This window comes from Trachinotus anak, unplaced genomic scaffold (genome assembly GCF_046630095.1).
Source record: "Trachinotus anak isolate AG129_WGS33_773 ecotype Australia unplaced genomic scaffold, CSIRO_AGI_Tana_v1 ptg000004l, whole genome shotgun sequence".
NCBI lineage: Eukaryota > Metazoa > Chordata > Actinopteri > Carangiformes > Carangidae > Trachinotus > Trachinotus anak.
The window spans coordinates 21,728,912-21,753,287 of NW_027273855.1; the positions used below are offsets into that span (position 1 = coordinate 21,728,912).

Consider the following 24,376-nt stretch of genomic DNA (forward strand, 5'->3'; position numbering starts at 1 on the left):
GTAGAGACAGCAACAAGCGAGGAAGGGAGGGAGAGGGAAAAGTGCGGACGACTCTGAAGTTGACACTGCGCTGTCGTTTGCGGTACTTGTTGATTGGGCTGTTGTGTGCGCATAACGCAGCACTGGAGCGTGTGTGGGCAGCCTGCTGGGAACAGGTAGGTTTCAAAACAAGGAGTCTTTCATTCAGTGTTTGTCCGGTGATTATTTTACTTTGTCGACAAACTACAAGTGGCCTGCTCGGATGCATACACAGTTTACACTGTGCTGTAGCCCCCAGTCCATGTCAACGGCAGCGCCGCTTATGCTAGCTGTGTTATAACTGTCAATAAGGACTGCCACTAGTTTCAGCTGGTAAACAGTTTGTAAATAAGTTAGTTTACTTTTGTACATGAATGTCACTGAGGTAAACTGGTAATCTGTTTAAATGAAAGATACTGACTACATATATCTTCATGTTGCCTGGAGGTGTTGTATTTTTACTGCCTCTTGGGCCCCACTTCATTTTGCTAGATAACAACCTCTAAAAACCCCTCTCTGGTGACAAGGTCGTCTCTATCACCATGAGGCAGTGACAGCACAGGGACAGTGATGGCAGAGCTGGAGATTGACCAGTCCAACCTTCCGCGTGTCCAAGAAGGTAAGAAGAACACACTCCTGAACTGGGCCAAAGGTTTGAACCATGCATCCCACAGAGTGTGTGAAAAGTATGTGCCACACTTCATGGTCTGGCCCGGGGAAAAGTTGTTTTTGTTCAGTCCCTCCACAGGGATGTCAGAGGTCAGGGTCAGCTACTGAACTGCAGACATGGAGCCAGTGAGGATTCAGTGTTTTATTCATGGACACTTCGGCACAACAGATAAAGACAGAGTTGTCTACTCGCCTGCTGCACACTTGAGGGAGAATGAGACATATGCCAACTTTCCATCTCTTTTTGTGTTCTGAATAACTGGCTTTGGCACCAAATGGCAGCTTACTTCTGACCTTGTGTGTCTGTGCTTGATTTCCGTACTCAACGTCCAGCTCAGATAAGAAGTGGCTCGTTACAGTATATGTTTTGACTGTACGCAGCACACACAGATTCAGTCATGCCGCTGCACAGAGATGGTTCTCATCATAGACAGGGTCTGGTGTGCTAGGTGCAGATAAGAGAAAGGAATGGGCTGTTTGTGATCTGTGATTTCTGGGGGAAGAAAGTGCTGCCACTTGAGATGAAGACTTGCATGGCACCACAAGTGAAGTTACATTTTTTCTGACTTGCTTTCTTGTCATATTCAGTTTAATTTGAATTCAGTTTCAAAGGTTTCTATACCATAGACTACTACTACTTAGCTGTCCAGCATATGCAGACAATCAAATACAGAAAGAGTGAGATTTAGAGGGGAGAACCACTCTGCAAAAATCCTACTGCTGAGAAAAACTGTTTTTCGAGGAAAAGGAAAAAAATCACATAAAGAGCTACAACATTGCCTCATTGTTATAAAAATACAACTCTATCTGCTTGCATGTGAAAGTATAAAAACATTCACAGGTAGGGAATGTCAAAGCTGCAGCCTGGGTGTTGACTCAGTCTTTGGCATGTCCATACTAATGACTAGGATAGAAATAGGTCTGCATGTCTTTTATCAAGGGAGATAATTCAGCACTCCACTCTTGTTTCCACACACAAAGGGCACACTGTGCAGCTTTGCATTTTCATGCTTTATCGAGCAGTGGCCCAGCGCACAAACAAAGACAGTGACAGCAGCTATAAACTGCTCATTGAGACAATCGCAGTATGTAAATCAGATGTCTGGTCAGTGTCATCTTTTTTTCCCACTCATCATCTGCTTTCACCAGACAGATTTGTCGAGCTATGCTGATGTCCCTCTGTGTGGCACTTGGGTTGTTTACTTATTGTCCTATTGTGAACGTTTATGCTTCAATTTCCCAATGAGCTGTAGTTCCCCGTGTTTCACTTCTCCTTCACTTTCCTCCCCATCCGAGAGTCTCAGCCAAGTCAGCTTTCTTTGTTTTCACTGCCCCCCCCTTATCAGTTCCTGTTTAGTCCCTCCCCTGGTTGCTCCTGATATAGCCCGATGTGCAGAGGGAATGCAGCTCCCGGAGGAATTCCCCCGCCTCCCAACCCCCCAATCTCACTCTTCCTAACTGACCTACAGTCTCATTTACCCCCCTCACCTCTTTTTGTTCTCCATGACAATCTAGTCCAGTTCATGAGCTGGCTGGCCCAGTCCACCTAGTTTCTAACACAGCACAGAGAGCTGTAGGATGGACAAACACTTCATAGTGAAATTTTGTGCAAAAAGCAGCAGGCAGGAGAACAGAACAGACCAATGAGGTAGAGATAGAGAGAGCGAGAGAGAGAGAGCGAGAGAGAGAGTGAGAGCGAGAGAGCGTGGGCGGTCGGTGGGGGATTTTGGCTGAAAATAGCACCCTTGTCATTTTCTCCTTTTGCCAGTTTCTTTGTTTGGGAGGCACTTGCCACTGCTGCTATCCAAGAGTTGGTGAAGATGAAAGAGAAATCTCTCTGTCGGTGTTTGATCGGCTGCTCCCTCACGCTGCATAATTTTGTTTTGGATGATTTGTTGTCAGTTCTCTAATGTTGGTGGGAGTTTTTCAGCTGTTTATAGTTGTATCAGCAGAAAGGGAAAAGAACAGTCACATGTAATTTGTCCTTTTTTAAAAAATTTTTTATGAGGAATATTTTGTGAGGGAGAGGAAGCATTAAATATGGGAAATAATTCACTTTGTTTTGACGGTTTAGGCTTTTAAGGTCATGCAGGTCATGGTTTCCTGCTTTGTAATATCCCCTTCTCTCAGTCTCACTGCAGAGCCAGTCTGCACACACTGCTGGAACACACACTGTGTTATACAGTGAGTGCCTACTAATATTTTAAAATCTTATCTAGTCATTCTTGTTGCTCTGCAGTGTTTCGCACCCCTCAGTGAAGCTCAGCCTCTGGTGTTCAAATGCCACAGCCAATTTGTGTTGTCTGCTGGATCTTTGATTCACTATCCTCTTAGGAAACAGACCCAGGCTCTTTTCCTTATTAAGAAGCTTACTATACGCTCAGCACTGAACATATGTTTTTACTGTTGGCCCTGACTGCCTCTCACCCTGTCTCTCCAAACCTGTTCAGCAGTCGAAACAACACAGTCTCTATGTCCCTCCCAGAAAAATGTAACGTGACCATAGTTTAAAGGAGTTTGGAAAAACAAGTTAACCCACAATGCAGACACACCTACTCACACACACACACACACACACACACATACACATTCAGGCAGAAAAGACTGTCATTTTTCCTCCTTCCTTTGTTAGCTCTTCTTTCTGAAATGGATTTAAGAGTAAACTCATGTTTTGAGCTGTCAATTTGTCCTGTCGGATTAAAGCCAGGTGTTTGACTTAATCCCTCCTCACTGACAGACTGGACGCATAAGGACAGGTCAGAGATCCGTTTAGCGGATAGTCTCTTAAGCTCCACGACAGGTGTAAGTGGAAATGCATGTCTGTCTTGGTATGGGTTAACTCTCAGTGCAGACTTACAGGGTCATTTATGGTGTAAACAGACCCTTTTGACAGCTCAGTGCCGTCAGGGTGATTTCCACGAGCTTTGACTGTTGAACCCAATAGACTGAAACATTCTCAGAGATGTATTCTCAGCAAAAGGGTTTTTTTCTATTTGGAGAAATGAGTTTCAGAGAAAGAGTTTAAATTTTACAACAATCATGTCATGTTTTTCTCACTTCCCTGTTTACAGACTGGGACAAAGAGGAGACATCCTCAGTTTGACTAGTTTTATCAACTCAGATCCAATTCTGTAAATGTTGAAATTTAACATTGCATTGTTAGAGCAGGCTCTAGTGGTTCAGCTGTGGGCCAGCAATAATGAAAGAGAGGAGGACTTTGTACATTTAGATTGTGAATATGAAAGTGGTGACAAGATAGGGATCAAGGAATGCCATGTCAGTGTGTGTCGTATGTGAACTTATCAAGAAACTAATCACAGAGAAGCATTCTTAAAGTCTGGACTGGGTCGAATGCTTGATGTTTTGTATGTTCTCACTTAGCCACACAGATAGTCACAACTTGACCGTAGCCTTCAAGCTGAATGTATCACTCTTACAATGAATCTCGAGGCCTCCCATTTGTTCTCGTCGTCCATCACACCATCCAGTGCATCTCCAGCTAGTAAGTAAACTTCCAGGATCTTTGCTCGTCTCCTGTTCTTCCGTTTCTTTGCTTCAGATTTGTGAAATTTAAAAGCAAACAAACTGAAAATGAACGTCTTAGCTTTCACATCGACCCTTACAGTGACAGTGAGGTTTACATGCACAGTACTCTAGATACTGGATCATATTTGCACCTCAAAAGTCCTATTTAGGATTCACTGTTTTCATGCAGGTGCTGACAAATAAAGTGGCCACTCTATTAGGTACACCTCCCCCATCTACTGCGATTCAGTTCAACAGCTCTGCCTTATGTTCTACCTTTACAAAGCTCATGATGTTCAGTTTTGTTGACATTATTGGTAGTATAAATTCATTTATACGTCAATCATCTGTGTGTTATTGGGAACATAGTTAAAGGTGGTTTTGTACTGGAATACATTATATTGAGAGGTGTTAGAAATTTACAAACAATAATGCAGTCCAGCACAGCACATCACTAACTGTGACCTCAATGCTATAACTGAATTAACACCTCTATGACAGCGTCAAAAAACTGAACATTAAAGGCATCATAAAAGTAGACTTTTTGGCATAATGGCTGTGTTGGATTGCATTACATTGTACAGTTGTACCTAATAAAATGGTCACTAATACCATGTTTTCCTGGGACAGTGTTGCTCATAATATAGAAACATTGCCTAAAACATCTAACATTGATTGTTTCAGGCATTTAAAAGCGCTGATGGTGTAGCAGCAGTGTAACATGTCTGTGTTTATAGAAGAGCTTAAACAGGCAATTATTAATAACATATGGCATTAATTTATGTCAGCTCATAAACTGGATACTTGAGTAACCCAAGCACTAAGCGCATGAATGTAAACGTGGCCGTTGTGTCCACAGACGAGACACAGCCTGCTCTGATAGGCTCAGAGGAGGGATTAGCAGCGGGACAGGTGTTTTTAATTGGCCCTGCCTCTGGCTCAGACTGGAGGCTTTTCCCTCTGCAAGGAGCTGAGTCTTCTTTCTTTCCTTTTCTTGGCATTTGAAAGCAACACTGTAGGAAAAGGCAGCCATTGTGAGATAGTAAAGTGGTTTTGTCTGTTCACGGTGAGTTGCGTGTCTGCAGAGATCGAGGTAGTGGAGAAAACAGCTGGGCCCACGGTGCCGCTGTCTGTCAGCCTGTGTTTATTTTCTCTTGAGTAACTTTTGAGTTTGTTTGACAGACTTTAAACACACATGGGCTGATGCACATAGAGGCTGTAGTGGCTCATTAAAGACCACTGAAAACACACATGGCATGTTTATAGATGACAATAACAGTCCACAAATGCAGAAGCTATTAAAACCCCGGTACAGATCATAGTGTAATGCAAAACTATATGTATTCACCACCTTATGATTCAAGCTTTAAACTGTATTAAGGTCATAACAGAGCAGTTAACAATCTCTCTTGTTGATTATACCTTTGTTTTACTATAATTGAATAATATAATATAATTTCCATTCAAGTCCCTGTCTTTGTCAACTTTCTGACAAAAAAGGACAAGGCTCAGAGAGTGTTAATGACATGAAACCGATATGTTTTATTACTATGTCTGGCAGCAGGTGGCCAGACGGTGGGATCATGGGATAGGGAGGACAGAATGACTCGATATGGGGAACCAGACAGAGCTGCTGTATGGAGAGCTCTTTGTCTAAGCCTTTGGATTTACAACAGCCTTACTGATTTCACTCTACATACATTTGTACCATCTGCACTGGCTTCCCAGTGCAAATAGTTGCAGGTGGTAGTTCCTAAACTTTGCATCTTCATTTGGTAGTCATAGTGAGCACTTTAGTAAAAGAGAAAATGTGCATCTTCTTCATCCTTTCAAGATCCTCTCAACAACATTTTCATACTAATGTATATATAAATTGTGCTTGTATGTACACGCGCAAACTCTGACACACACACACTCAAATCAAATTATTGGTTTGTTAGAATGTGGTGGATCTGTTGCAGCTACTGAACTCAGCAACTTTGGGAGGACAGTAATAATTGTGGCCAGTTGTGTGTTGTTCTGGAACATTGTTACCCTGCTGTGATGGGGATTTTACGAGAGTCTTTTTTTATATTAACATCAACTTCATGCCAGAGTGGTGGATGGTTGCTTTTTCTAAAGTTTTAAGGGACATTCCTCTGCTCTTGTCTGTGTCGTATAAACGGCCATTATAACACACCACATTCATATTGAGTTGTTTACCTTTAGTCAGAGTGCTTATCCAAAAGCGTCACAATATTTTCTCTTTTCAGGCCATCTAAATGCTCAGCTCTTCTCTCCTGTATAGAGCCATACATTGAAGATTTTTGTCATTTATATCCCCCCTCCATTTGTTTTTGAACACTTGATAACTTTTGGTATGTTACTAAGTGCTCCTGTCGTCTGATGTTTCAGTGTGCCAGTGCTTTGCTGTCCTGGAGGATGGAGCGTTGGCACACAACCTGCAGGAGCAGGAGAGTAAGTACAATGTCAGGCTACCATTCGAATTTCAGCAGCACAGTACACACTAGAAGTAATTTATATCATGTGGGCTGCTTTCCAGACAGTCTCATGGAGTCTCCACCTTCTGTGTTCTGTGGCTTCATCTTTAGGTATCTTGTTAAAGAAATAAGCTAAGAATTATACTTAGCAGCTCTACAAGTAACAGATTGACATTAGTATATTTAATACATGGCTTACTAAGGCAGCCTGGGAAGCATAAGGTAGTGACGTTGAGCATGTTTTTAATTTGCTGTTGTCTGTAATAGTCATAGTTGTGGTATGTCTTTGCAACTCTGTGCAGTAAACAACATATAATTTGCTGTCTGTTTTTAGGATTTCTCAAAAGTACACTGGTCTGGCAGGTCACACACCACGTTTTAAATAAACACAGCAGGCATGAATGCTTAAAAAAACCCAACAGATTTGGACTGGAAGTTATGTAGTAATTATTAATTACTATAATCTAGATTACACATGGTCCATCATTGCCACACATTTGATATTGCCATACCCTCTTTCCTCTACCTTGCACTCACAGTCGAGCAATACTATACTACCAACATCCAGAAGAACCAGCTGGTGCAGAATGACATCCGTGTAGCCAAGAGGCTGCAGGATGAGGAGGAGGAGCAGCAGGCCCAGCAGAGTGCCATCCTCAGGCAGGCTTCCAGACAACTGTAGGTGACCCCTGCTGCCCAAACACACTGTAACACAGCAGTATTCAAACCCCACTGCATGAACTCACTGATTCCAACAAACACCCACTGATGATACATATTTATTGGGTTTAAGTTAAATTGAATTTTACACACTACTGTGTGTGTGTGTGTGTGTGTGTGTGTGTGTGTGTGTGTCTGAATTTATAGTACACATCCAAAGTTACTGAATGTGGATTTGTTGTGCTGATTCATATTATTCATGTTGTTAATTGAAGTGTTGGTAGTTGAATCAGTCATTTAGAAGAATCAATTTCTTCCCTGACGGTCTCATAGGGAGGAGCAAGACTTTGAGTATGCCCGTGTCATTCAGGAGGAGATCCAGCGGTGCGCTGAGGAGGCCCGCAGGAGGGAGCAGGATGATGAGGTGGGCACAAATCAAGACAAGTATGAGGACACCAATTTTACTCTGTCTGGATCAAATTCTACTGATCAATGCATTGAATATCTATAAGTGTTTTTAAAAGAAATGTTCACTGTCAGTTATGGTCATATGGTTCATTTTACCCTTTTTTACACTTTTTACCAAAGTGAATACATGTACCAGCCATATTTATGCAGTTTTCAACTTGACGTCACCTGAATCTGCACCTACTCATCAATTATCCACCTACCACCCACCACAGTGTGAGAAATCTTTTCAAATTGAAAATCTGCACCCAACAGTGTCTGAATAAAACCATTATCTCTGTCAGCAGGCTTCTACACGCAGGGTACTGTCATTTCCTTTAAATGAGCAGACCTCATACTTGGCACGCTGAAAGTAGGCTTACTAAAACATTCCAGAGAAAAATGAAGCTTTAATGCAATGCTTTTATGAAATGATTCAGTTTTTATCAGTTATCTTTGCCTGCAGGAAATATTTCACTGCCCAAATAATGTATCAATCTGTGCACGAATACTTCAAACCCAGTATACCCATTGTGTCCTTTTACAGTGCACAACAATCAAACAGTTGCTGCTGACTCAGCTAACATCCCCCACGGCTCTGCTTACTTTCTACCACTGGCACAGAGGGTAGCAACATTTAACATTCAATATTCAAAGCATTATCCATCCCAGTCATTTTGCATGTTTCAAGACCACGAAAGGAAACTCATCGAGCCACCATCTCATCCAAATGATCAGTCCAATGCCCAATCGAGAGACAGAGAGAGAGAGACAGAGAGAGAGAGAGAAGAAAACAAGTCTTTATTTCAAATCATTTTGTGGTTGTATGTTACAGGTGGCTACAGCAATGTAGAGAAAATTGTGAAAAATACACACGTCCCCCCTCAGATGACTGATATATGGAAATAAGGTTGAAAACCAGTGTTCCTTTGCCAGTCACCCATGTTATTGTTTCTAAATTTAAAACTCTAATGTGTTAAGCTTGGCTCAAAACTGTATTCTGTCCTGAGTAATAAGAAGACTCAGCCATGACAGCAAAGTTTGTAAAGTGAAATATTTTGAGGGATTTGCTCCTGAAAGAGGAACAAATCCTTTCCCGTGGGTGTCAAGTTGCAGTCAGTAACAGGAGCAAAGTGAGACACTGTGCGAACAAGTTCAACTTTGGCAGAATGCTGTAATAAAACAGAAAACCACTCAAAGTGTGACTCCAGCAGATATATCTTTAAAGTATCAAATACTCCCTGCTGGCACGAGCACTAACTCTTAAAAGTTGGTCATTTCCTTCTTCACAAACAAAGTGGTTGTACTCAGCTTGAACTAATGTCTGTTCAGGGATTCCAATGGAAACAAGTCTGATCAAAATGTCAAACCAATACCGAGTTTCAGACACAGCAGATTGTGTTAATGGATTCTCTGACTCAGTAAATGTTGAAGTCTGTATCAAGTGTGTCACACGGTGCACAAAGCAGAAAATAGCTGCTTGTGAAGGTAGATTAATGATTTTTTAAAATCATAATCTACAACAAAACAGTGCATAAACTTAAAATAGCACCAGAATTACCCTTAAAAGTGAGTGAAAGCACATTCATCACAGCAACTCACAGACTTATATGGCTCTCAGGACGTATTTGTATATCATTTAATTATCTGCCTGTTACCAGCAGGTGAGGGAGTATCATATGGTTAACTTTGATCTCTCTGAGGACTAACTGAGTCCATAATGAATAGAGGCAAAGTGCTGCTCTGAGCCCGTGATGTGCCCGCTGTGCCGTGAGAGGCCTGTAAGAGCAAAGTCAGCTGTTAAACAGAGACACAGCCTGTCAGCTTCCCATCTGGATGATGGCTCAAGCTATTTCTGTGGTGGTTGATTCCAAACATTGACCATCAACCTCTTCATACAGAGTGCACTCATGTGTGCACACTTAGTCTCACTGGATGTGCACACTCCACATGTGTAAAACCTAAACTGTGCAGTTTCAGGGAGACATGTTGAGCAAAACATTATGTAAGTGGAGTGCTGAGTCAAGACAGCTGATAAATGTTATCCTAACTACAATGAGAGTTTGATTTAAGGATAATTCTTGACATTGAGTGTTGGTCTATATATTGTGTCTCTATATTTTAATTTCATGAGAAAGATCTCAGATCTCAGATAATGTTGCTTGTGCTTCTTGTGTCTAAACAAGTAAGTTACATGTGCTGTAATCTATCACAGCGTGACACCTTAAATAATTTTAGCCATGCTAGCAGCCTGACTCTAGGTATGGCAGTGCTGGTTGGATGGTCCAGACTGAAATATCTCAACAGCTCGACTGATGGATGCTCGTGTACTTTTGTACGGACATTCATGGTCCCCAGAGGATGAAAACTACTGACTCTGAGGATCAGGTTGACTTGTGTGGTTTTTGAATGAAATGTCTTGACAACTATGTGATGAATTGTCATGAAACTTGATACAGATATTCTCTGGTAAACCCTTCACTCGCCATCTAGTGTTATCATCTCGTGAAAATGTAATTTGTCCAGTATTTTGGTTTACGAGCAAATACCTATAAAACTAATGACACTCCCATTTAGCCTATCAGGCTAAACTAAGGTGGTGAATATGGTGAACATGGTGAACATGACACCTGTTAGACATGTTATTATTGTCATTGTGAACATGTTAGCACATAGAGATGGGTGACAAATTAAAGGAGAAACCTGAAAAATGAGTGGAGAAACTGGATGATAATGTCCCCATCAATAGGGCGTAAAGATTCACTGAGTGAGTATGAGATGAGATGATGTGAATCATGAGCTATGGCCTTCACAGTCACCAGATCTCAACCCTGTTGAACACATATAGGAGATTTTGGACTGACGTGGTACACAGCGCTCTACACCATCATCATCAAAACACCAAATGAGGGAAAGGATGGTTTTCCATCGCTCCAGTAGAGCTCCAGAGACTTGCAGAATCAATGCCAAGGCTCACTGAAGCTGTTCTGGCGGCACGTGGTGGCCCTGACTAAGACACTGGATGTTTGTTTTTCCTTTATGCTCAGAGTACTACTGCGTGGCATGTCTCTTAGTCTCATTTAAGTTGTAGATTCAGTTTTATATATTATTATATTCATATAACTCACTAATATGAAGTTAATTCTGTGATAGTTGTTGTAACATTTATGTTATTCCTGTACTCCAACTACTCCTATTTGGTGGTATACCACTGGATTTTGTAAATACAAAAAAATTATTCTTCTTACAACCCAAACACAACAGGGCGACTACATGGTTGCCATCAATCATGTCTCCCTTGTTGTTCGAATGTTCACACATTGGAAATTTGGTTTTTATATCACATCAGTTGCTTGACAACAAAGCTCATCTGACTGCCCACCAATAGAGATGAAGAGTTGCGGTGTGTAACTGGTGCCATGCGTCACAAGGCTGCTCTGGCATAATATTTTCCTTTACCCTGCAGTTTCCTTTTTAGAGGAGGCTGCTCATAAAAGCTCCTTGTTTGGAGGATGTGAGGTCAGAGAGGCTGTGGAGTTCTTTCATTATTATTAAAGGGGTTGAAGCCAATATGAGGTGTAATACACTCAGTTAAATAGTAAAGCTTTGTTAACCTGCGGGTTAAAAGTCATGCCAGGTAATGCAGCAAATGGTTTGTGAATACATCTGGGGGTGTCACCATTTTTTTTATGAGTGTTGATGTTGAACTATTAACACTCCCATTAGCTTAGCTTCCTTAATCTGATCAGAGGTGTTGATTCAATATTTGCCTCCCTGTAGATAGTCTCTTTAATTAAGGAACAGAAGGCGCCAGGCTGTGCAGTTTTAAATGCCAGATCCCTGTGGCACTCCACGCCTAACCTGCCATGGCAAGCTGCTAATTATCTGCTGATGCTGGAAAAGTGGCTGACACATATGCCCTGATTGCAAAGTAAAAGGAGCTGTGTTAGCTCTTAGTTATGATTTATGCTGCAAATGCAGCCTACAGAGAGATATTTCACAGATTTCACAGGGGAGAATTTGCTGATTTGTAAGGAGCATTATTAGTTCTGGCCTTTCCGAGAAAAGCAGCACAGAGAAGTGGTGGGGGGCTCTGCTTCAGAGAGAAGACAAGTAAAGCAGTAGGCATTCCCCAGTGACAAGGTGTTACTTATAAAGCGACACGGTCCTGTTGACCTGCTTCTGTTGGCATTTTTGTGCTCCAGAGTTCAGGCTGAAGAGATGAAAAGTTTGCTTGTCTCAAGTAGTCCTGTAGTTTCCATTGACTCAGCCACAGCACTGCCTGAAATACTTAGTTTGGCCACCCAGCACCAGCTTTGTGTTAAATAGCCACTAATAAGATCTCAGATCACCTCAAAGTGGCTCTAATTTACCCAACCTGGCCCAGTGTAGACATACCAGACGAAGCTCACACTGAGAGTTTGGTTCATGTTACATTTGTGTTGTTACTTGAACACTAATAATGTAAAGATCAAATAAAACAGACCTGAGTAGGTTTAAGGCAAAAAAGCAGATGACGCAGTGTATAGAGAATAAGAGGAGTTTTGCTAAGTCTGGTGTTTTCTACACTGTGGAATGAAGATAACAGAAAAGCAACACCATCCTCATGGTGGATAAAATCTCAGACATTAATCAAAAGTATCCTAAAGACTGCATTTCTTGATTTATTTTGAGTCACAGACTCATGTTATTGACTCATTTTCTTTTTACACAATATGCTATGCTGCCACCTGCTGGTTGTGCACCAGTGCTAACCTGACTGTTCGCAGTGAGCAGCTTCTGTGATGCTTTAAATATGATATAATTATACAGTTCAGGATTGAGGGGTTGTGACAGAGTAATTCAGATGCAGTTGGAATTTTTTCCTTAAAGCTTAGAAAGGACCAGACTTGTGTCTTTGTTCATTTGCTTATTTGACAGAACAGTTCCACCTGTCTGTAATCTTTATTTAGCATAAATCCCTGTTTGGTTACTCATTATTATAGTAATCAGTACTGTCATGTCTCCACAGGAAATAGCTAAACGAATGCAGGAGGAGGAGGAGGAGCAGAGCATCAGGAGGAGGAGCAGAGGGCAGGAGGGCCGTAGTGAAGGTAGAGTTGAGATTCTGCCATTCTGTTAAGTGTTTTATTGCCTGTATACTAATATGGCAACATTAGTCAGAAATCCCAACAGAATTCAAAAATGTTTAAAAGAAAAATGGTGAGGTTTAAATTCCCAAGAATTAGATGGGGGGTTTTTTTGTGTGAAAATCAAAATGTATGTTGTATCAATATTTGCAGGGATTTGCAGAATTATTTGTTATATTCAGAGTAGGACAAGACCCAGGCTGGGCTCAGCTTTTGTCTGACCATGCTCCTCTGCTACTGCTTACTATTGTTGTTATTCTCCACAGACACTGCAGCATGAACAAAACATGCTCTACACACAGTAGCTCTTACACTTTATTATCTCCATGATGTGTTGTGTTCAATTGCATGTATATAACATGTTGTGTTCTCTGTCTATTACGCATGACAGTATACCTGTTTCTTATCTATACATTTATTGGAATGCCTCAGTTGTGCCTAAAACATTGATATAAATGTAACAAACACTGTTACTTAAGTGATATGCAGCTATTTTTAATGCTAAGTGTTACCTCGCCATTAACTGCACTTGTCTAACAGTACCCGCTAACGGCCTTAACCACCCTCCCTGCTTTTGTGTTTGCATGTTTGACATTACTAAAGGCAGCGCTGGTGATACTGCACTGCCATCCCCACACCAGCACACATTCAGCAGCTGTCACGACGGAGAAGAGCAGTACTCACCCGCCGCCACCAGGTGGCAATATTCTACCTCTCACAACCATTCACACTCAACTGGGCCTTGGGCTGCCTCCCCCAGGGAACTAGCAGCACAGAAAAACACAACTCCATGGTCAAATGAAGGACACACAAACTCCATTAGGCAAATCAGGAGTGAGTTGAGAGAGCCTTTGAGTGAGGATTCAGAGGACTCTGACACAGATCTCTCTGAACAACTCTCTGTCTGGTCTCAGAGACCGAATGAAAGACTCCACACAGCACCTCTTCAACGGCGGGCCTCTTTACATCACCCACAACAGAGAAACTACAGAAGTCTTTGCTCTCGCAGCAGCTACACAGATGAGCTCAGAAGCTGGGAGGAGGAGGGGGGAGAGTGGGACGAGGACTATTATGACAGTGGTGACCAGGACAAGAGGAGGCCTAGAAATCAGGATCAGCAAAGGAACCATAGAGAGGCGTATGAGGGTTTGTGGAGGAGCAGAGATCAGGATAGAGACTCTAGGCTGGGAGAGGTAAGAGGAAGGCGATGTAGCCGCAGTGAATCTGTCAGGCTGCCTGACCGGAGTAGACACAGCAACAGAGACTTAGCAAGAACCTGGAGCTGTAAGGACAACCCTGACAGACGTGTCCACTTTCAGGACGATACCAGAAGCTTGAACAAGCAGCAGGATGAAAGCAGTCAAGTGTGGGAGATGCTGGGCCAGGTCCTCAGAGAGAGGGGTGTGCCTGTGAGGTTGGGTGGCAATGGGGCGCCACTGCAAATAAGGCCTCAAAGCAGAGACAGCCAGGTGCTTCACGGGAGTGAGGTCTCATGCTGCGACTCCCAACCACATCAGAGAGTCTTCCAGAGAGCTGCCACCAGCAGGCACAGTTTCCATGGAGATATCAGGGAGAGGAGGAGATCGTCATACCGAGAGAACAGTGGGAGAGATCACAGAGAAGACCGAGACAGGCACCGTGCTAATATGGAGCATGCCGGAGAGGTTTATGAGATTAGTAGTAGAGACTCATATGTTGCTAACAGAGAAAGGAGAGGCAGTAGAAGGTGGAGAGAGCACAGATACACTAATGATGACGAGAGGGAGAGGAATGCATATGATAACAGGGTCAAGAGGACCACAAGCCAACGCAGACATTGGCACAAGACCATAGATCAAAGGTTAAGCTCAGAGGAGGAGCAGGAGGTGGAGAGGAGAGTAGAGTGGCCCCCTCGAAGAGCCCCACAGCGTAGCCAAAGCCTCAGCAGCAGCAGCAGTGGGGTGTCAACCAGGGATAGGTCCAGACACACGGCAGCAGGTAACACCCAGAACTGCAGCCAACTCCGATCTGCAGAGGGAAAGCTTCCAAAACTGTGCTTCCTATCTGCTCCTCTCATTTCCCCTCAATCATCATCTAATCTGGAAAAAAATTGGGCATTACTGGCGATTTGATTTCCTTTTTCATATCTATAATTCCAGTAGTCCTAAAATATTCCTGAGTGTGTGCTTTCATTCTCGTCTTGGTCTTCATTGTCATTCTTTCAGTCTTGATGTCGTGAGAGAATAAATATTATGGAGTCTCCTTCAGCGCTTGGGAATGTGCCTTTACATGTTGTATCCTCTTATCAGTGTGTTTCAAATTTCTGTCTTTGTCTGCCTCTCTTTGATTATTCTTGTATGATTCATCACTGATCTTCTGATACGTTTTATATGTTTTTACCACCCGTATGCTCTTTGTCATCATATTTGCTTCAGTACCTTTGGATTTCACAGTTCATCTCTGATTCTGTGAAAATTCACCCTTAGGAGTGTCACCGCAACCACAACTGGGCGAGGGAAGCCTGGATCTTGGTGAGTTGCAGCAGGTCCTACGTGATGAAGAACTAGCCCGCAAGCTGCAGGAGGAAGAGGAAAAGCTGTTGAGGAGGGTAAGCCATCCAAGAGTTTATCATGACACACTGTGATTTATGAGATCAGTCTCTCTTTTATTCTCTTTTTCTGACATTTGCTGTCTTGTTCTCACAGAACTCCCAACCCTCTCCATGTAGTTCTTACCCAGAGGGAGACTTCAGAGTGGCACAGGTGGCGCAGGATGAGGTACGATGATGAACTGACATGTTGTCAGTACCCATGTCTCTCGTGTTTTACATCCACCTGTGCAATGATACTGTGCTGTGTTTTTGCACTAGGAAATTGCACGTTTTATGCAGAAGCAGGAAATTAAATCAAAGCGTAGATCTCGTGAGCTGGAGGGGCCGGCGTCGTGGCGCGAGCACAGAGCAATGATCAGTCAACATGACAGACGAGCTGCTAGAGAGAGACAGGTAAATGTGTTCCAAAGACAGATTTTACGTGTCATCATCATCTCTTTACTCTTTGACACTGCAGGTCTTGCATTTGCCTTACTGTAGTATTTGTTAGCACTGGTGTTTTCATCAGCTACATGTTTAAAAGAAGCTGATGAAGCTTTGTGCACTGCCTCAGGTCCAGCGAGAGAGACTTGACTCAGAGGGTCTTCCTTCCCCCACTGAGGACTGTTCCCCAGAGAACCAGCCACCAAGTCCCACCCACACATTACCGTAATTCTGAATACGTATATAACAGAAATAGAAATGTATTTATATATATATAGATAGACACATGCACACACACATCCTGACGTACAACTGCTGCATTTACAGACAAGCCCAGCAGATCAGAAACATTGCTGAGGAGCTGGACCCAACCTTCCAGGCCCGGAGGCAAGACACAGAGAGCCTCAGAATGAGACAAACAAGTACTGTAAACAGGACCAGTGACACTCAAAATGAAACTATTAAAACAATGGCTCGATATTCACATCCTTTTCCCCCACTACAGGCCCAGCCTGTCTGTCGCTTCCCATGCCGCAGTCTGGCTTACATGACCTCCTTGAGGAGCCTACTTTCATCCCACCCACAAAGAGGCAGACAGAAAGATCGGGACGCACCAAACCAAAAGAGAAGAAGGAAAACTGCAAGCAACAATAATGCCCGGCACAAGGTCCTGTTAGAGTACAAATATATTTTAGAACACTAAATATCAGTTCAGTTACTGAGTTCTCATGACTTATTACTTTGAGGTTGAAAATGACGAGAATGAAGTTCTACCAGCCACCCCCATTAGCACTTTAGACCAAGAGAGAGAGCTGAGAGATGTGACATTTTAGAATATTTCTTGATGAAGTGAATAATGAAAACACTTTGAACTCTTGCCGTTTATAATTTTCAAAGGGAAAACTGAGGTTTATTGAGGTATTGTTTGAATTCTTCAGTGTTGAGTGTTTAATTTAAACAGTATGCTTTTTTAAAAAATTGTATTTGTAACTTTTATGTGACTTTATTTAGCTCATCAGTAGGTTGTCTGTATCCAAAAAATCATGTTTGTTTATTTTTGTTTAAAGACCTGCAGGCATTTCTGCAGTTAAGTTTAGTTTTTCTTTTTCTTTTTAAATTGTACTGAAGATTACTGCTACAGCAAATATGCTGAAAGAAAATAACCAAGGGCAAATGACTGGGTACTTCCTTAGTATCAGTTTAGCATTGTCTAATTGGAGTGTAATATCTGGGGGTTTTTGCTGGGTGCACTGAGCTGTCTACTATTTGGGATGTGCTAATAACTCACCCACTGTTCTGACAAAACCAACCTCTGACTTTACCAAGAAGAGAAACAAGAAGTTACTGTGATAACCTTTATAGCCAAGCTATTTTAACAACATCCACAGTTGGTTTTTGGGCCAACTTTGTTTCAAGCAGTTTGGCCAGACTGCAGTCATGTTTATAACAGCACAGTGACAATCAAATGGACTTATTTAATCCTTATTTAAATGGATATCACATTTGCTAAATGCTATATTACAACTGTCATCATTTTAAAAAGACTGTAATATCCAAATGCAAATATATCCAACTTGTGAGCATGTTTTCAGATGCATTTCAAAGATCCAGAAACTTTAGAAGTGGACTTTTAATCTTAGATTATTTGGTACCATATCCAACTTATGTTTGTGTATAGTTTCCTAGGTGGGTTTTTATCAGTCATGGGGCACAACTGAAATCTGCTCTAACAACAAGATTTGATTTTACACACATGTAACCAATTTATAGTCTGTTTTTTGTTTGTTTGTTTTTGTATGTTCATATTCCCACATCTGCTTTGTTTTTTACGAATGAAAGATGCCACTGCTTAGGTGGACCACTATGAAATATGTATAAAAGTACAACAAATAAATGAAAAAATATTTTTATTGGTGTAAAAGTGTAAAAGAATGCATGTAGTACAGTGATCAAATGTTCATGGATGGCAGTGACGCATATTATAAAAAACATCATTTAAATAAATTCATATACCAAACTAATCTGAAGTAAATAACATGAGACAGGTAACAGCTACCAGGTGAAATAAAGTGCTACAGTTCTGAACATTATACTGTATGACTTAAGTTCAACTGCTCTGTGGCAATCTGTCTCAAGGCAGCACCTGTGAACTTTGTGGTCTTAAACCTGACATTACGCCATTCTAGTTGTGACTCATACTGTACATAGTCACTGATACATTACTATAGGTGTGGGCTAACATTTTCACCCTGAGCCCACAGTATATTTCTAAAATTTTCCATTTCAGAAGAAACACGCCTGCTACACTTCAGAAAAGAAATATGTTAAAAAAAAAAAAAAAACAAAAAAAAAAACATTCCACTTGGACTCATCTCACTGCCCACTCCACTGTGCTAAGCAAAAGTAAAAGGTAGTACAGTACAGAACTGACTAGGGGGGGTTTCCATGTGACCCTTGACATCTTGTGTGCCTCATATGTTTGCCAAATGTGTATCATACTTGTCCCGAGGATTTCCCACATGACTCACTTCAAGGAATCTTAAAAATCAAGGTGCAGTGCATGACTAATCACATCATCTGCCATTTAATATCTGTGGAGATTACACTCGGGATACCCACAGTATTGCGAAATTCTTGCTCAAGAGACATGTCCCAACTTGCTAAATAAGTGCTATGAAGTGAACCTTAACCAACTAAAAGACCCAAGTGCTGCAGAAAGTGTTCTCAGTACTATACTGTGGACTCCCTGGTACTCCATGTATTGTAGGTTTACTTATTTACAAGAAGGGAAACTCCCTTCACTGGACTTTTTAACGCCAAATGAAGCAATACATGGAAAGTCCATATAGTTCCTTCTAATGTAGAGTGGGATAGGTTGTAAACCACACTTCCTTCAATGTAAAAGCTTTGTTTACACTAGTTCACAAAACTACTGTTTTTATTTTAACAGTATATCACACAAAGTAGTCAACATCGATAGACACAATTAAATAATAAACCAAGGCAGACAAAAAGTAACTAACTGTCCTTTGATAAATCATGTTTCACTACATAAAATCATTGATCGTCACAGCCTTGTTCTTTTTTGCCTGCTGCAACATAACAGGGTCACACATGTACAAAATCAGCATTAAATACCAGGTATCTAGGTTGAGCCTTGGAACCTGGGTAGATCAAAACATCTATTCTTGGTAGCATGTGTGGGCTCAGCATTAGGCGTCACTAAAACCTGTCTGTAGTCGAATGCTTTAAACCGAGCTGAACGCCCACCACCTTCACTGTACATTCACACAGAGCAAAAATCACACACACACACACACACACACACACAGCATTACTGCTCAGATGTGCAGATCATTCACATTCATTTAAACGCTACAGTCCACAGGGCACAAGTCCAACTACTTTGTTGAAAGTATAGTTTAAAAGTATTTAACCTTCCTCTGCTATCAAAAGGCTTTGATGTTTAATGTAAGGTATGTTGTTTCTAAACTCAGTCTAATGTTTTAAAGCCTTCCATAGCTACTTCATCTTACAAGCTTGAGTGAAAGGGGGAAAACAGCCTCGCTGTCTGCTATAATTTACATGATGATTAGACTGTTGACAGTCCACCTTGTTTTTTCCCTCTCAGAATTCCCCTTCTTCCCATGTGTATATTTACCGTATCACTAAAATATGATCCTGGTGTAACTATTGAGTGAAATCTCTAACCTGACTTACCAGGGTTTTTCGCAGTAGCGTAGATTATCTGGATGAATGGAAACGTAAAAAACAAACAAACAAACAAAAAAAACAGCTGTGTGCTCCCCTTGTTTCATTTAGAACTGAGCAAAATGGTGGTAGAAAGACAACCTTCAAACTCATAGCTCAGCATCACAGAGAAGGATCCCATCCTATTCTTGACCTGAACTCAACAAAATCTAAACAGGTATTTCAGTGTGGCCTGGTCCCAGTCCATTCATGCAATGAGCCGCTCTGAGGAGTCCTTGGAGTTCAGTGACTCTGAGCTGCCTTGCTCTTGCTGAGCCTCGTGAAAACTGCACTCCACTGCTATTAAAGTTTGAGGTTCATCTAAAAAAAAAAAAGAGGACAAAATGTAATATTTTCATTGTTTTTGCAATTGATTGATAAACATCTTGTATAATCAGTTTCATTCAGGTAACGCGGTCAGAATAAGCTCTTTATTATCTATCATGAAGTGCAAACTTACCTGAAGGGGGTCTGATTATCTGTATTTTTTTATCTGGTGTCTTCTCTCTTTTCTGGAGAACTTTTACAGCTGCAGTGATGATGATGCACAAGCTTAGCAGAGCTATAATGGTCACCACAGATATGGCCAGTGGCCATGAATGGTCTGTGGTATCTGATAGAAAACATCAAGAAATGGCTTTTAAAAAATGTTTTAAAATGCTTTAAAAATGAAAACACAACTTCATTAAAAGAACAGAATCGTGCCTTACCAGGACGTTTGGGATTGTGTGTTGAACCAATTGAAATGTTACTACACACATTGTCATTTGATGCATCTCCCACTGACAGGATCTGATCTGGGTTGGGACACCTTAGGCAAGAATGACAGAAGAATTGCAATGAATTTTCTGGGCTTTTATCAAATCTGTCAGTGAGTACAGTGACAACAGCAAAAGAGAGCGGGGTGTAACTCACATGGTTTTCCTGGGTTTACACATCTGGTGAATTTGGTCATTGAAGGTTCCCTCTGGACATGGTCTGCAAGTGCCTGCACAGACAGCCATTCAGTTGACTTGCCAGTCATTGTAACCTGTACAGTGTGTGTGTCTCTTTGCAGTTTTACTTACGCTCCTTTGTAGGTTCTTCGCCTTTGCCACACTTCGTAACACAGAAGGAACATTGGCTGTTACCACAGAGGAGTCCTTCTTTACATCCACACTGTGTGTCCCTTGTGGCTGTGCACTCTTTCTGAAGGACTTGAGCACCTACATATACAAAGAGATGGAAAGAGAAGTTCAAAATCGTATCAATTTCTATCATGCATTCTCAGACTGTACACCGCTATGGAAATGTTGTTGTTGTTGTTGTAACTGCTGACACACAAACATACCTACACACTGTGTACACCTAGTACACCTGCGTTCTAGAGAGTTTTTTGTAAACGTCCCAGGTTCACAAGGGGTGCAAAGATCCTTTGGGCTTGGACCACAAGGTGTCACCAGGCGATTTCCTGCAAACACACACACACACACACACACACACACACGTAAGAAACACTAATCGCCATACACTAAACTCTCACAGTAGCTCCTTCAATGATAAAGAAGGTATTCCTACACAAGGTAATAGGAGTTTCCCATCCAGAGCTTTAAAAGTTGTAATGCAGCACGGGAAAGCTTTAGGAAACTCAGTTCATGATAGAAAAGTTTGGGAAAACAGTTATTACAGTTATTAAAGTGATACTGTTTACAAATTTTAATGACATACAAATATATATATATATATATAGACACCTCCAGATTATTTGAATTATCAGTTACATCACCCATGTCTTTTCTCTTTGTTGTGGTATTAGCTGAAAAACCACTGAAACTATAATTGGTTACATGCAACCACCAGGAAGGAACAGCTCAAAGCCTGGAATATGATGTCTTTACATCCGCAGATAAAAGCACACACTACTTGGTAGGCTTGTAGCTTTTATTAGATGCTACATGGAATCATCACAACTATCTAGGTCTTTACGTAAAAGGATAATGTTAACATCTTTTTTATAACAGCTGGTTTCATGAGGAAATTCAGCAAGACTGTATAGTTCTGCTCTTTCTCTTCATTATCACTCACCTGGGTAACAGGAATCACAGCAAACATCATTTCCACTTTGCCTCCACTGCACGCAGCCTCTGTCAGTCTGTCCCACACTGCCCGAGCAGGCCTGCATGAGCAGAGAGAGTCCCATCACCCACAGGATCGCAGCCATACTGCCGTCAGCTTTCCAGCTTTGAGGATACGGATGAAACAGCCACTGCAGGGAAGACGTCAGGTAATCCAGAGCAAGAAATGTCCCAGGTATCTTCTTCTTCTTTTTCCAAAGCCACTTTTTCCTTTTAATTGTTTCTCTCAATCTGTAGATTTAGTCTAAAATGCATTAAAGTGCTCAAAATCCTTCTCAACCTGGAGACTGTCTGGCTGTAATGGTCTGGGGGGAAAGTATCTCTGTGCTGCGGCCTGTGCAGTCAAACACATAACTCACACCACAGCTCACTGCGGCAGCTATTCATAGTGCGTTTTTTTTTCTTCTGGGGGGGGGCGTGTCTGTAAGCTTTCTCTCACACGAAATGAAAGACCGATCAAAGAGTGTGTTCATGACCTTTTCTACTGGGAAATACTTGAATTCATAATCTGCAAAATGTCAACCCCTACAAAGTGCAATCTCTTTCATGTTTGCTTTTCATTTTAGTCATTTCTATATAGATGGAGTATATTTCCTTCGTCGTATCAATATACAGCCGGACCAATAACATCTTTATCAAGATACCAAGTTATAGTTATCTATCTCATAAAAAAAAAAAGCAGATGAGGTTACAAGAATCAGTTCTTTTCCTCTTCCTCCTACTTAGAAGAAAGAACTTTGGATAATTGCTTTAATTTCCTGGCTTCACTTAAATGATGACCGCTGTACTTCATGTAGTTACGAGTGCAGTTGTGAGACTCCGCAATAAAGTTCTGACTCAAAGATTTACATTTTACATTTTACATTTTACAACACGGTCCTGCTGCTGTTGCTGAAATACCCGATCGTGTCCCCGCTTGTCCTGATAACTTCACACTTTACTTTGAAATTCGCTATTACCTGAAAAATGACTGCTCCGGCCACAGCTCCTCGGGATGTCTGGGCAAACTAATCTGGGTGGAAATTAACTGAACAACTGTAATTGCTGTACTGTAACTTTTTAATTTACAGGTACAATATTCAGACATTTTACCAGTGCTAATATTTATTAAGAATTGTACTTTATTACTTTGGGAAAGGCAAAATTTTAAGAAGCTGAGATACCAAACAAGAGAAAATGGCCTTTATGTTTACTGTGAACATACTTACTGCATCTGAGCAAAGGTTCAGTGAACTTTAATTTGTAAATGTATGTTTAAAACTGACCGTAGTTTAATTTGATGTATTTTGGTGAGGTTTGACCTGAATAGTTTTGGTAAACAAAGTGCAGGCTGATGTCATTGTGGGGAGGGACTTTCCTGCTCATGTGAAAATTCTACCATCATTACTACCAGGATCTGCATTAAACAAGACCAAAGAAAAACCAAAAGACAATTACAGCATTCCAGTCCATACATTTCTGAGGTCCCAGCCACTGATGCTGGTGAGTCATGTCAGAGGAGACATGAGTTATTCACGCAAAATGTCACGAACTCAGCTGGAGGGCATGGGGGGGGGGGCAAAAGAAAAAAAAAAAGGAACCCTTTCTGTTGGTCACCTGCTGTTATTTCATCTCACGGTAAACACCAGTGATTCCCTACAGAAGAAACCAGTGGCGCACCGGGCCTGAGGACAGGGAAACTGAAACCAAAAGCGCGGCTGAGAGAATGACAACAATTCCTGCAATGCTGTATTGAAAGTACAACATTTAAAAGGTTAAATAGCAATTGAGTCCCTTCAGGTCAGTGTATTATAATGTTCCAATTCCCATTCATTTCTTTTGAAAAGGGAACTAATGTATTTTTACAGTAACTGATTTGCCTGTTGGAAAAAGGGGGAAATTGGCTGAGTAATGATGATCATTCGCTGGTGTGTATCTTATCCACTGAATCAGCCTCGGGTCACACTTTAAAACGAGGAACCTGAAAACACACGATCACTGTCCCCAGGAGGCTGCTGTGTCATGTTTCTACCGTGTCACGATGGCATGATATGCGGCTGACATTTGGCAGCGCTTTGCCTCTGAATGTCAGACCCACCACAGGCCGCCCACCGCGCGCAGCGCAGACGCATGTTACATGAGACTGTGATGTCAGATGTCAGCACCCCCATCTGCCTGCGCAGAAACACCTCCCACACTTACCTTTAACCCCCCCCCCCCCCCCCACCTCGAAAAAACAAATTCAGCTCTGGAGCCCTGTAAACCCCAATGGCTCAATTAACATAGTGGCTCGGGAAGTCCTCCTGAGCCGCTCATGCTGCTGGTAAACGAGTGAGTGTGTGTTCTGCATGTGGGCTGACATCTGCCTCAGACTCACACTGCAACTGTGTCAGGTGTGACAGCGTGTTTTCACTTTGCCTGTGTGTAGTGAACATCATGCAGGTGATCACTTCTTTTTCGGGGCGGCTTTTTGTAGGGTACTTTTTTTTTTTTTTTTTTTAATCTGCCTCCGCAGACGGGGGCGTCGTTATGGGCTCTGACATCATCACTTCCTGACAAAACGTCCACTTATGTGGGGGAGTGAGGCGTCGC

The 24,376-nt window shown here is 41.8% G+C and overlaps 2 protein-coding genes across 9 annotated transcripts; one reads left to right on the top strand and one right to left on the bottom strand.

The window, feature by feature from the left end:
• ccdc187 (coiled-coil domain containing 187) lies at positions 1-17,851 on the top strand. Of its 7 annotated transcripts, none has more exons than XM_071476972.1 (13): positions 1-155; positions 545-637; positions 6,607-6,669; positions 7,232-7,370; positions 7,686-7,776; positions 12,811-12,892; positions 13,532-14,905; positions 15,394-15,515; positions 15,613-15,684; positions 15,777-15,911; positions 16,072-16,166; positions 16,269-16,363; positions 16,447-17,851. In XM_071476972.1, exons 2-13 carry the CDS (start codon positions 589-591, stop codon positions 16,593-16,595), a joined length of 2,466 nt encoding a protein of 821 aa, XP_071333073.1. In that variant the 5' UTR covers positions 1-155; positions 545-588; the 3' UTR covers positions 16,596-17,851. The 7 variants fall into 7 exon arrangements, with proteins under 7 accessions (XP_071333073.1, XP_071333072.1, XP_071333074.1 ...); XM_071476971.1 differs by having other exon boundaries at positions 2-155; positions 466-637; XM_071476973.1 differs by having other exon boundaries at positions 3-155; positions 511-637.
• Positions 17,832-23,977, bottom strand: tnfrsf9a (tumor necrosis factor receptor superfamily, member 9a). Of its 2 annotated transcripts, none has more exons than XM_071476977.1 (7): positions 21,756-23,977; positions 21,022-21,141; positions 20,759-20,896; positions 20,607-20,679; positions 20,402-20,502; positions 20,152-20,295; positions 17,832-20,012 (listed from the first exon to the last, which is right to left on the bottom strand). In XM_071476977.1, the coding sequence occupies exons 1-7, from the start codon at positions 21,889-21,891 to the stop codon at positions 19,900-19,902; spliced, it is 825 nt and encodes a 274-aa protein (XP_071333078.1). In that variant the 5' UTR covers positions 21,892-23,977; the 3' UTR covers positions 17,832-19,899. The 2 variants fall into 2 exon arrangements, with proteins under 2 accessions (XP_071333078.1, XP_071333077.1); XM_071476976.1 differs by having other exon boundaries at positions 20,152-20,304; positions 21,756-23,337.
• Positions 23,978-24,376: the final 399 nt, after the last annotated feature.

What these genes read in the sequence shown, in the direction of transcription:
- ccdc187 (XM_071476968.1), top strand. Translation starts at nt 4,126, where the DNA reads ATGAATCTCGAGGCCTCCCATTTGTTCTCGTCGTCCATCACACCATCC. An exon ending in CAACCTGCAGGAGCAGGAGA is followed by an intron (nt 6,670 to 7,231) that starts GTAAGTACAATG and finishes TTGCACTCACAG; the next exon opens with TCGAGCAATACTATACTACC. An exon ending in AGGAAAAGCTGTTGAGGAGG is followed by an intron (nt 15,516 to 15,612) that starts GTAAGCCATCCA and finishes TTGTTCTCACAG; the next exon opens with AACTCCCAACCCTCTCCATG.
- tnfrsf9a (XM_071476976.1), bottom strand. Translation starts at nt 21,891, where the DNA reads ATGGCTGCGATCCTGTGGGTGATGGGACTCTCTCTGCTCATGCAGGCC. An exon ending in TGTAAACCCAGGAAAACCAT is followed by an intron (nt 20,503 to 20,606) that starts GTGAGTTACACC and finishes TTCTTGCCTAAG; the next exon opens with GTGTCCCAACCCAGATCAGA. An exon ending in ACACAATCCCAAACGTCCTG is followed by an intron (nt 20,305 to 20,401) that starts GTAAGGCACGAT and finishes GTTTTCTATCAG; the next exon opens with ATACCACAGACCATTCATGG.